This window comes from Stegodyphus dumicola, chromosome 6, assembly GCF_044657685.1.
Source record: "Stegodyphus dumicola isolate Sdum_Otavi_A_Nest chromosome 6, ASM4465768v1".
Taxonomy (NCBI): domain Eukaryota; kingdom Metazoa; phylum Arthropoda; class Arachnida; order Araneae; family Eresidae; genus Stegodyphus; species Stegodyphus dumicola.
The window spans coordinates 78,573,160-78,586,529 of NC_140773.1; the positions used below are offsets into that span (position 1 = coordinate 78,573,160).

Consider the following 13,370-nt stretch of genomic DNA (forward strand, 5'->3'; position numbering starts at 1 on the left):
GATATAATGAAAATACGCTACGCACAAAAATACATTTTAGAAAAAAAAATGAGTTGATTTTTTATGTTTTAAAACTTCTTAAATTCATTTAGTAAACATCGTATCCTCATTGTTTATTGAATCCAGAATGTTGGTGTCGTTTATATAATTATTCTTACCTGTTCACAGAATCTGCTGACTTATCCAGCCATTAAGTAGCTGCAGATCATTTCTAAATAACCATTGAACTTCCATTAATTCAATCTCTAGAGGGTTGTATGTTTATATCATAATTTGACTTTTATAAAAAATGATTATTCTAAATATTATGTTTCTATAAAAATATATTGTGCTTTAAAAATATGGATGATAGTATCAGCCGCTCTTTCAGCCACTTTAAAAGCAACAGTTTGTTTAGAAATAAATTGTGCAGTTAATGTCATAAAATTCAAATAAATATCAAACGAAAATTCTCAGTTTTAGACAATTCGATTTAAACGAAGTAAAGTAGCAGACGATAAAACGCCGAAGGTAAAAATTTACTCTTACAAAAACTTACTCTTAAATTTTTTTAAAAAAGAAAAGGTACGAGAGAAATTTAAAAAAAAATTGTTAAAAATTTGAATAATATCATCTATAATTTAAAAAATAGCCTTTCATATAGTATTAATAAATATTTATTACGCATCATTGAGGGAAAAAATGTCATATAATTAATTCTCCGTAAAATTTTACTTGAAATTTGAGGTTAAAAATAGCTGTGGCAATTCAGTGTAACAAAAATCTATAGACCACATTTGGCGTTATTATCGCTCAAAAAAAGGTGCCAAATTTCAAAACGCGAAATTATGTAAATTCGTGTATATCTTAGAAAATTTTGAATAAAAAAGTCTAATTTTTTGCAGATATGCTTAAAAATACACCTACTTTAAGATGATGGTAAAAATTTTATAGGTTATAATTCAAAATTTTTTTCGAAAAATCTATAGAAATTATTTAAAAATAGAAATTTAAAAAATAAAACGCAAAAAATGGGTAAATTTTATTTGGAATGAACCAAAATTTCGAAATGTGAGAGAAAAAATCAAAAAAGTTTAATAAAAAAAGAGATATTAATAAATATTTGCCAAATTCAATTAACATTGAGGAGCTAAAATTTTGAGAGCTAATATTTTAAAAACTATTCGTACGATTTTTACAAAACTTGGTATTCTGGCATAATTTGAGTCGTAGAATCGAAATATGTAAAAACATTGGTATGTTTTTTCAGAAAAAGTCCGATTTTGTGTCAAAATACCTATGTTAGAATAGTGCTGTATATAAATCTAATATATATCCTAAGTCGCGCTTTCGAGACATGAAAAACGCAGTTTGAATTTTGTCAATCGGCCCAGTAGAACGGGAGATATAGCACTGTCCCATTTTTTTTTTTTGAGCAGTGTACATATAATACGCTAATGTTTGTGAAAATTGCAACACCATGAAGGAATTAAGCAAACTGAACCAAACGTACAGGAAATAGCGAGGTAAGACATGCAAATGATTAGAATTACAAAACGATAACGCATGCATGGAATGAGAACCGGCCGCTTGTTCCACGTATATAAAGGGCTGCAAAGTTGTGTTGAAATCTGTTTATCGTGCTCTGTCTGCAGTGAACGTTGAATTAGTGATCAGTATGCTTCGTCAACAGCGGAGGGTGCCATACTAACAACTAAAGGAGTTCGAGCGAAGTCGCATCGTCGGTATGCGAGATGATGGACTTTCATATTGAGCAGTCGCAGCCCGCAAGCAGCGTAAATGCCATAACAGTGATGCGTGTTTGGAAGAAATGGACATCGAAGAACCGAAAAAGGCGAAATCCTGGTAGTGAGCACGGAAGAGCACAACGGCAAGGGACAACAGACATCTCATCCGCATGGCTGTGACGGATCGTACAGCGTCCTTTCGTGTATTAGCAGAACGTTGGAGCACGTCTACAGGTGTTCACCACGGTTCGTCGCCGTCTGCTGCAGCATGAACTGCGTACAAAGGTTCCTCTACGCAGAATTACCCTGTCGCTGAATCACAGACGTCTCCGACTTCAGTGAGCACGGTATCATAGTGCAGGGCGTGCCCTGTGGCAACAGGTTGTTTCCTCCGATGATTCTTGCTACTATTTCTCCGATGATTCTTGCTACTATGAGTACAGTGATGGAAGAGTGCGCTTCAGACGTTATAGAGAGGGCCGTCTGCTTCCACAGTACGTTATTTAACGTCATACCACACAAAAGCTTGGTATTATGGTGTGAGGAGATATTGGGTATAATTTTCGATCCCGTCTAATGCAGATTGGGGGCAACCTCAATAGTGATTGCTAAATAAAGGATGTGCTGCAGCCAGAGATCCTCCCCATTCTTCGACGCATTTCGGGAGCCGTATTTCAGCAGGATAATGCACGTGAATATGTTTCTCAGACTGCACAAGCCTTCTTTTAGGACACAACAGGCTTCGCTTCTATGGCTTGCTTATTCCACAGATATGTCGCCGATTGATCATGCCTGAGATTTAATCGGTCGGCAACTCGCTTTCATAGCTGGTGGGCAAACGTGAAGACTGGACTCTGGCGTCAAATCGAAGCCATTTCCCAGTATTACATTCGGAATATGTATGATTCAAGGCCACGACATGTACAGGCTTTCATATCTCAGCGTGGAGCACAAACAAAATACTGATTTCCAACGTTCGTTATTTTTGTCTTGAAAATTTGATCATTTATTTGTAACACTATCAGTCATGTGTGGAATAAATTTCATTTATTCCCAACAATTTTTCCATGGTATTGCATTTTTCAGAAACATTAGTGAATGCATATATAATGTACCGTATTATCCGGCGTATAATGGGTACAGCTGTATAACGCGCCATCTTATAATTTCAAGCTACTTTTTTATTTTTAGGTAAATTCGCTGTATAACGGGAAACCTACTCTTCACGAAGAAACCGTAAAAGCTACATATGCAATGCTCTTATCTTTTAAGGTCTTTTATTCGAAGATTTATCATAGCCTTTGTCCTCCTCGAACAATGAAACACCGAATTGACAAACGATAAGGGAAACAAGGTGTGCGTGGGTTAAATGCTTGACAGAGTAAATATTCCTGAAATGAGTGTGCATTGTATTCAATGCAAATGTCCAACAAAATGCTGCTGTAGGGTTTCGATAAAAGGGGGTATAATGTGGAGTAAGAATGCACTTCCGACCTGAATGAACTCTCTGAATTAGGATTCTGATGTTTTCTCTTTCTGTAGAAGCCGTGATTTGAAGTGAATTTCGAAGATTTGAGTTGAAATACAGTTGAGCCAGAGTTAATTTTAGTAGTAATTATGGCTCCTGCTAAAAGAAACTACATAGTGCTGATTTCAAATGCAAAGTCATCCAGTTTTATCGCAGATTAATCGACTTATCAAGAGGATAAATCAATGACAATAGCTACTTTTTCAATACTTAAAATTTACTTTTGGTTTTGGTATTCTTACAATTAAAGATTTTTCTTAGCAGATTTTTTTAATAAGGAGATTGAAATTAATACTTAAAATACTAATTTAAATTCTGACTAAAAATTCTTTCATTCATGGTTTTAAATTGAATTTGTGTTCGTTGGAGGTGGTATATGAAAAGTTTTCTTATTATAAATTATTATAGTTTTTATTCAGGCATTTTCTTACCGTTTGTGTTTTAATGAAATTTAATTGAAATACTTAACCTTCTCATAAATTTTCTATCGGAATTAAGACACTATCCTTTTAATGACCATGAGTTATGCTTTGCTTTTGTACTTTTAATAATCAACTACAACATTTGAATGACCATACAAATGTTGATTTGGTTTACTGCAAAATTGCACAACAGGGATTTCTTTTATCTATTTTTACGAAAATAGTGCGTAGTGAATTAAAAGTGAAATATTGGTGTTAATTTTGAATTATAAGAAAAGTAATTTTATTTAATAATCAGATATAATTTTATAATGGGTAATAAATTTCTATCATCGTTTTTCCCATTCTTGGCTGTTTTTTTATCTAACGTCATCCACAATTAATATTTACTGATCATCTTTATTCTTGTACTTAAAAGCGTAAAAATGCCTAGCGTCATTTTTCTGTTTACGAATTTGTACAAAGCTGTTAAAAGATAACTAATTTATCATAGTTTTGAATATGATGTATTAGTGTAATTTTGCTTAGATTCTACTGAAGTGATAGTACAAGAGGATGAAGAAGATTATGAGACAATCATTTACCATGGCCGAAGCATCACGGATGAATCAAATTCGACTTACACTTCTCCGAAAAATACGAAAGCTCTTTGTAATGGCACTAACGAATCAGATTCAATTAGTTGTACTCCAGCACAAGCATCAGCCCATGACCTGGAATCTCCAGATTTCGTCCGCAAAAATTTCATTATTTCTTCTTCTATGTGTTCCAGGTAAGATTTTATTTACATAAAATTTTATAGCAATATTTTACTTTTTTATTTCAGAAAATAAATAATGTTATTATATTGTAGAGTTCCTCACTTTGGAATTCTAAGTTAATGTTGGAAGTGAAGAATCTAAGAAGTGATAAGCGAATAATCGCTTGAGTTCGGTGGCAAGAAACAACAAGATAGAAGGGTAACTAACCCTTTATTATTGCAATAAGATTTCACAAAACTCTGCCTGGGAGTGTACAAGCAAAGCCCGCACTTGGGCTTGAACTTAAAAGACTAAGAATTAAACTAAAACTAAGATTAACTAAAGAAGTACACTCAAGTGATAAAAGTCATGGGATACCTCCTAATGTTTTGTTGGTCCTCCTTTTGCCCGGAGAAGTGCAGCAACTTGACGTGGCATGGACTCAACAAGTCGTTGGAAGTCCCCTACAGGAATATTGAGCCATGCTGCCTCTATAAACGTCCATAATTGTGAAAGTGTTGACGGTGCAGTGTTTTGGGCACGAACTGACCTCTCGATGATGTCCCATAAATGTTCGATGGGATTCATGTCGGGCGATCTAGGTGGCCAGATCATTCGCTGGAATTGTCCAGAATGTTCTTCTAACCAATCGCGAACAATTGTGGCCCGGTGACATGGCGCATTGTCATCTATAAAAATCCCATCGTTGTTTGAGTACGTGAAGTCCATGAATGGCTGTAAGTGATCTCCAAGTAGCTGAAGGTATCCATTTCCAGTCAATGATCGGTTCAGTTGCACCAGAGGACCGAGTCCATGCCATGTAAAAACAGCCCAGACCATTATGGAACCGCCACCAGCTTGAACAGTACCTTGTTGACAACTTGGGTCCATGGCTTCGTGGGGTCTGCGCCACACTCGAACTCTACCATCAGCTCTTACCAACTGAAATCGGGACTCATCTGACCAAGCCACGATTTTCCATTCGTTTAGGGACCAACCGATATGCCCACGAGCCCACGAGAGTCGCTGCAGGCGATGTCGTGCTGTCAGTAAAGGCACTCGAGTCGGTCTTCTGCTGGCATAGCCCAAGGAAGACAAATTTTGCCGCACTGTCTTATCGGACACGTCCCTCGTACGTCCCGCATTGATTTCTGCGGTTATTTGACGCAGTGTTGCTTGTCTGTGAACATTGACAACTCTACACGCAGACGTCGCTGGTCTCGGTCGTTAAGTGTAGGTGGTCGGCTACTGCGCTGTCCATGGTGGGATGTTATGCCTGAAATTAGATACTCTCGGCACACTCTTGACACTGTGGATCTCGGAATGTTGAATTCCCTAACGATATCCGAAATGGAATGACCCATGCGTCTAGCTCCAACTACCAATCCGCGTTCAAAGTCTGTTAATTCTCGTCGTGCGGCCATAATCACGTTAAAGCCTCTTCACATGAATAACTTGAACACAAATGAAAGCCCTGCCAAAGCACTTCGCATTTATACATTTTCTACGCGATACTACTGCCATCTGTATATTTGCATATTGCTATCCCATGACTTTTGTCACTTCAGTGTATAGCCGAAGCTATCAAGGTTCAAATCGAGTTGGCCCCTTAACTTATTTGACTACGAAGCTTAGCAAGGGCCTGAGTACGGTCGAGTGTAATAACAGCTTTGATAGTGAGTGGCCAAAAAGGCAGACGCGCGTAAATCAGAAACTCTGATTCTCTCTGACTCAGTAAGTAACTTCGTGGTTTAAATACCGCTCCTCCTCATTAAATATTCAGCAAGATTCCAAAACTACGTTCTGGCCGGAAGTAGTAAGTTGAAGTTAAGAATTTGACAGGAAAGGAACTTTAACTTAAAATTTAACTGTTAATAAAATTAACATAATCCTTACAACTTATAGCGTAAATTTCATCCAACAATTATGATGCGGCCCAATCTTTATATGCAAATTTAAGATTCATATATTGGTATATTTTCATTGTTAAATATTGAAAGTAAAAAATATTTTAAATTAAAACACTTTAATAGCTATTTCCCCCTCCCTCTGTTTCCTGATTATGGGTTTCTGAAAAAGCAACAAAATAATATTTGTGAAGTGTCTTAAAACCATATAAATACTTTTCTTAGAATATCCTTAGTATTTGTTCCTAAATGTAACAGTTGACAGTTGAGAGCAGTAAGTCTGTACTGTTTAGTCCTTTCGGAGTCTGGACTAGACCTAAGCGGCTTACTTAGACTCTTCAGGTCTAGTCCAGACTCCGAAACTATCCGGAACAACACCTCATGTGCCCCATAAGAGCACACATTGATCCTGTTTCATAATATATGCTTATATAATTCCTACATACACATGCTTACCTAGTTCATAGTACATGCTTACATAGTTCATAGTACATGCTTACACAGTTACATAGTTCATAATATACAGAGTTCATAATACATGTTTACGTAGTTACATAGTTCATATTATATGCTTACATAGCTCACAATACATGTTTACATAGTTACATAGTTCATAATACATGTTTACATACTTCATAATACATGTTTACATACTTCATAATACATGTTTACATAGTTACATAGTTCATAATACATGTTTACATAGTTACATAGTTCATAATACATGATTACATAGTTCATAATACATTGATCCTGTTCCACAATACATTCTTACATAGTTGGTAATAATTCACTGTCCATAATACATCCATGTTTCATAATATATATAACACATACCCGATGCTGATCTCTACTAAACCTGCAAGAAAGGAAAAAAGATTGTGTGAGATATATTTCGCACTACACAAGTCTGTTCCCAATTCCTCCAGTTTTTGCGTTATCTTGCATAGTTTGCTGCAAAATGTTGGCTTTTTGGTCAGATAACGCTTATGATATACTGCCTGTTTCGAAAACTGCGCATGCTACTGCGCGGTTAGAGGGCATTGGATCAAGTAATGGTCTGATTTGTTCATGTCTTCACAGACACATCCATAGGTATTTGCAATTCCTCGTTTGTAGTAATAGGAGGAAAAACTCCCGTTCCCCGTCACAAATCTTGTTATTTGTGGGGATGACTCAAGACGGTCGGGCGAGAGTTTGTGGTAGTAGTCATAGGTCCTTCTGTTTTGTTCGGTAGTGTCCCATTCCCATTACCACTGGTGCTGAGCTGCTGTCCTTGTCACTTTAAGGTGAGACCACGAGAGTTTGGCTATAACACTTTGAGCATCGATATTGTGAGCTGATTGTTTTGCTAGCCTGTCGGCTTCCTCATTAACCTGAATACCAGCATGCTTCTTTATCCAAGAAATAAGGGTATTCGTTGTCGAAGAACGCTCCTGCAGCATCTCTGGAATATCCACTATGATGGGAGAAGGGTGTCTGGGATTTCGTAAGGCATACACGACCGACAGGCTGCGGGGCTTGTTAACTCGATAGCTTTGCGAATGTCAATTGTTTCAGCTTGCAATACTGAAGTATTCTATCCTATATGGCTTTTCCATGTTATCAGCGTTATCTTGTTCTTAGTTACTATGAGGCCACAGCCTACTTGTCCATCAATATTTGAACCATCCTTGTATACATAGTATTGATCCTTTATGTCAGAATCATTTTTCCGGGATGTGTGGGCTGAGACTCCTTTTCCGTAGTTAGGCGGGTGGACGTCATTTACTGGCCTTTTTTCTTCATAGTCCTTGGAAACATAGGAGTGTGATCTGCAGGTATTTGTTTCTTTCAGCTGCAGTACCTTAGTGAGCACAGTCTCTTCAGCTCTAATATGCAAAGAAGTCAATCCCGCTAGTAGAGCGGCTGCTGCCGTTGACATTGTTCTGCATCCTTTGGTAATGGCGAGGGCAAAGGGCCGTTGTATGTTGCTGAGCAGTTTGATTTTCCCTTTATTCATTGGAGCAGCCCAGATTGCAGCTCAGGTCATCATTTTCTCTACTATGGTTTTATATAATATCTCGATGTAGTACTGCCTTAGGCCCCAGTGTCATCCCTGCTTGCTTTTGAGACTTTTTACAATTGCCTGCATCTTCATTCGTACCATCCGAAAGGTTCTACATGTAACAGTAAATACTCTGCTGGCCATTAAAATAACAACGTAATGAAGGAAATAAAATACAAAAGGGATAGTTACTGTACGTAAACAAGATGCCATGAAGACAAAATGATTAAATTTGTAAGCAGTTTGACGGCTTACAGGGGTAAAAAATTAATAGAAACAGCTACCACCCCTGGCAGCTAAAACGGCTCTTACCCGGTTAGTCTGGAGTCGAACTATGCGTGGATGACAGAAACGGACAACTCATTCCCTGCTGCTTCATGTTTATGTCCCATTTCATCAACTATATCTAGTAAAAGGGGGTGGCGGAACAGTCTCTCAGCAACACATGACCAGATGTTTTCCATGGGTGGCAGATCTGGAGAATCTACGGACCAGGGCACCAGTCGAATACCCTGTGTATGGGTATTCAAGCTTTGTTTTAGATTTGGCCATACTACTAGTAGATGTAAAAGTGACATTTCTTGTTTAAACTGTGCTGAGGCCCACTTTCGTAAAAGTTGCAATAACCAAAATATTATTTGTAATAATTGCAAATCATCTAATGAAAAGTTTGAGACTGATTTCGATATCTATCATAGTATTTTATCTAAGAACTGTGAGGTTTATAGAAGAGAGATAAAATATGTACCTGAACATTTGAATATATAATTTATATTTTGATTTTTACTTTATATCACTGTGGGGTTTCATCATTCATATTTTTTAACTATTTATTTTTTATTTTCTGTGTCACTGGCATTAGTATGGATATCAATTTTCTGAACACTAATTTGAACCATTGTTCGGCTACAGCATGCCAGCTTTCTGGCATAGAAAATATTATTGGTTTGACCACTGATGCCAATTTTATTCAAGAACCTTACTACCTGAATGGTAGAATGGCTTGGGCTCCTTTGTCTTGGAACTTGATAAATGCAGAAGGGGGGAGAGCCGCAACTGAAGTCACTAATGAATGTTTGAATTACGTGGTGGATAAAATTTTAGACACTATGGTGGCTATAACAATGAAGATTGGTGATATATATTATGGCTTGATGTCAGTTTATTTTCTTCCCTCTGAAAATTTGAATGGTTACTTAATGGTTTTGGAAGAACAGATTCATAAATATGAAGGCATTTTTATAAGCGGCGATTTTAATTCTAAACATTTTAACTGGGGGGGGCATATATATTGATGATAAGGGTGTGTTAATGAATGACATTTTAGCTAAATTTAGCTAACTCATTAATTTCATTTAATTCTTATGATTTCCACCCAACCTTTGTATCATTGGTTGGCGTGGGTTATACTGATTTGTTCATTGTGTCAATGTATATTACAACTGAAGAATTTCGTATAGAAATATTAGACTGTGAAAGCTTAAGTGACCATAGATAGATCCTGATTAAGACAAAGAATAAGGTACCAGAACTGGAGAATAATAGATATTCAAGAGATCCACGTAGGATTAAAAAAATTTTAATAGTAGAGACATTAGGTAATTTTTGGAAGCAGGAACGATAAAAAATATGCAACGCCTTCGCCGGGAATCGAACCGCAGACCTCTCAATTACGCGCTGGGTATGCAGACCACTACACCACGAAGGCTCGCTAAGAAGGCGGGAGAAATATTTTATAAACTTAGAGATGTTGTGGGAGCGTTTGAGAATACTTTGAAATACGTTTATGAGGAAAAACATCTTCATGAAATATTTGAGATTATAGAAGCCACCATTGTTGATAAAGCTGATAAAATTCTAAGAATTAAGAAGAAAATAGCAGGATGTTCGAGCTGGAGGCGTGAGCTGGTGGAGTGGAGATTTGGAGAGAATGAAAAGGAGAGTAAGAGCCCTCGGCATGAGTCTTCAAGTGGCAAATATTATGGAAGAGGCAAAGATTAAGAGGTAGATTAATTATTGACGCGAGTTAGCAAGATATGAGAAATTGATAAAAAAGACAAATTAGAATAAACAACTGGACTGTTTTTTGAAAAGTTCTAATCATTATGAAAGATATTTTTAAATAGTTATGAATAATCAGAGGAAAAAGACTCTTTATAAAAAAACGTATGGTTTGGAAGGCGATGATTTCGATCAAATATCAAGGAAAATAATTAGTGAAATCCTGGATTTGAGTGGAAGTGATAATACTCAAAATACATTAAGAAAATTTAATTCTGAGGCGTATTTAAATAAATGTTCAGTACCATCTGGAGAGTTTTCTTATATTGAAATTAAGACTGCAATAGAAAAATTGAGAAGCAAGAGAGCTCCGTGTTTGGAAGCGTAACTGTACCAATTGTTAAAATTATGTTTTCTTGTTTTCTGGAACTTTTTCATGCTTTATATAATAAATGTTTCTCCCTGAATACCTTTGCTAGGTATTTCAAGGTAGAAGAAATTATTCTCTTGCCTTAAACATAACGGAAAATATCGACCTATTTTTCTTCTGAAGAGCTTTGCAAAAGTCCTAGATATTCTGATTACAAATAGATTACACCACCATGTAATTAGTCGTCGTTTATTATCAAAAAATCAATTCGGGTTTACACCGAGACTCTCTGCTGAGAATGCTCTTTTTGAATTTGTAAGTTTGTTAGACTAAATAAAGAGTATAATCATTTGACTGCAATTGCTTTCGATATTAATTAGGCTTTTGACTCAGTAGACTGGCTCTCCCTTCTGCTTTCTTTAACTGATAACAATGTTTCCATTGATTGTTTTCAGATGCTTATTAGTTACTTTCAGAACCGAAAAATAAAATTTTCAGTGGAAAAGTCAAAGAATGAGAGCTATTTTGATATTTACAAGGGATGCCCTCAGGGGTCAAACAGTTCTGCTCTCTTATGGAATCTTGTCATAAATGACCTAATCAAGACACAGATCCCGCCCAACTCCAAATTTATCTGTTATGAGGACGATTTATTGATTTTAATTAAGGAATGTTCCCTAAAAAAGCTTGAGAATGTTTTTTATTATTTGGTAGTGGTATTGTAGGATTGGAGAGTTGTAAAGAGAATAACCCTTAACTTTGAGAAGACCAAGGCTTTTTTTTTCCCCAAGGGTGGGAAAATAGTAAGAAGCCCAAAACTTAAATGTATGGATAATAAGATTAAATTTGATAAAAACATTAAGTACATTGGCGAGACCTTTGCTAATAAACTATCCATTGGGGAGCATTTTACTTGTGTACAAAAGAAAAGTGACTGTATTTTACAAAAATATAAGATATCCTTTTCTGGATCTGCTTTGGCTTTTAAAAGCGATATGATTAAGCAAATTTATAATTGTGTTATCTTGCCTATGTTTATGTATGGAGTTGGTGCGTGGAGAGTTGGAGCAGCTGAGTTGACGCAAACGTAAATTAAATACTACCCGGAGGAGCTGGCTGCTGTCAATCACAAGACGTTTTCGTACTACATCTACTGAAGTTGCATGCATTTTGCCCGGCATTCCGCCCCTCTCGTTGCAATGGGAATTTTTTCATAGGAAATTTATGTTAAGATCTAAGAAAGTTGATTATTATAAATACAATGAACTATTTGTTTCGAATGCAGCATTTTATATTTTTAATCACCATTTGATTCACCCGAAGGAAAAAATTGCAATCAGCTTTAGTAAGGTGATTCCCAGGATTGGACAATTGGATATTTACACCGACGGCTCTGGAACTATTGATGGCGTTGGTTTTGCATTTGTTATTTATTTTTATGGTACAGAAATTGCAAATTTCAAACTTAGATTGGAAAATTTTAATTCGTTTTTTTTTTAAGTGGAACTTTTAGCTATACAAAAAGATATGTAATGGATAAAAGAACATTTGTATTTTCCTTTTGATATTAGGATATATTCCAATATCTTATCCACAAAATTCAATTGAATTGGGTCAGAGATCATGTCGGTTATCCTGGCAACGTGAGAGAAGATACCCTGGCTAAAGACGCTATTTGTGATACAAACAGTAAAATTGATATATAGGTTTCAGAAAGAGTAGCAATTAACATTATGATGAAGGATATTTGGATATTTTTAGACAATGGGCAAATGAATGGAATCTTTCCGAGAGAAAGACTGGTTTGATTAGAAACTTGGAAGTTAAGAAGAAACATATGAAAATCTTTAATAACATAGATCTAAATCAAATAGTATCCGGTCATGGGAAATTCCCTAGTTATTTAAACAAATTTCATTTACAACAAAATGATAAGTATAAAGTCTGTAGCAAGCCTGGTAACGTAGAACACTTTCTGTACGAATGGCTATTAACTAGAAAAATTGAGGATATCGAGAAGCTTTATGATATAAACAAATACAATTTTAAAGAATTATCAAGGTGGCGAGGGAAATTATAGTAGTCATAAATCAAAATAGAATGGGCATTGGCGTAGATGTAAAATTCCTTTTTATTTTTCTTTTTTGTGGTGTGTGCGTGTTCGTGTATATGTATACACGAATTCCTTCCCTTTTTATGATTTAAATTACTAACCCCTGATTTTCTTTTTGGTTAATTTTTTTTTCATTTCTCTTGTCTAGTTTTGCAGTTTTAGCCAACGGTTATGTATATGAAAATACCAGTTGATTGTATTTTATTATTTTCCTTGGTTATTTTATTATGAATTTTTTGTTACTCCGGATTCAGGGCTCTGGGGTTCCTTGGCTTTAATGTCGTGTTTTGCAGTTAACTTGTTTTTGTCATTCTTTTGGGGAGAGATGCTGCCAGGTTGCTGGGTACCATGGTTTGTGGGTTTTAATTGTTTCAGTCCAAACGGCATCATAAGATATCATCTGTCTGGGTCGGGCTGCTCCCATCAAGCACCCTGTGTATAAAGGGAGGTCAGAACACGACGTGCAACATGTGGTCTTGCATTATCCTGCTGAAATATGACGTTTAGCAGGCTTC

General features: G+C 36.1%; 1 protein-coding gene across 6 annotated transcripts in view; it reads left to right on the forward strand.

The window, feature by feature from the left end:
• The window catches only part of LOC118185660 (uncharacterized), a 154,346-nt gene that overhangs the window by 11,891 nt on the left and 129,085 nt on the right, over positions 1-13,370 (forward strand). For all 6 annotated transcript variants that reach the window (XM_085818563.1, XM_085818565.1, XM_035355552.2 and 3 more), the window contains one exon: positions 4,206-4,449. In XM_085818563.1, coding sequence (XP_085674689.1) covers positions 4,206-4,449 — 244 coding nt within the window. The remainder of the gene's footprint in view (positions 1-4,205; positions 4,450-13,370) is intronic.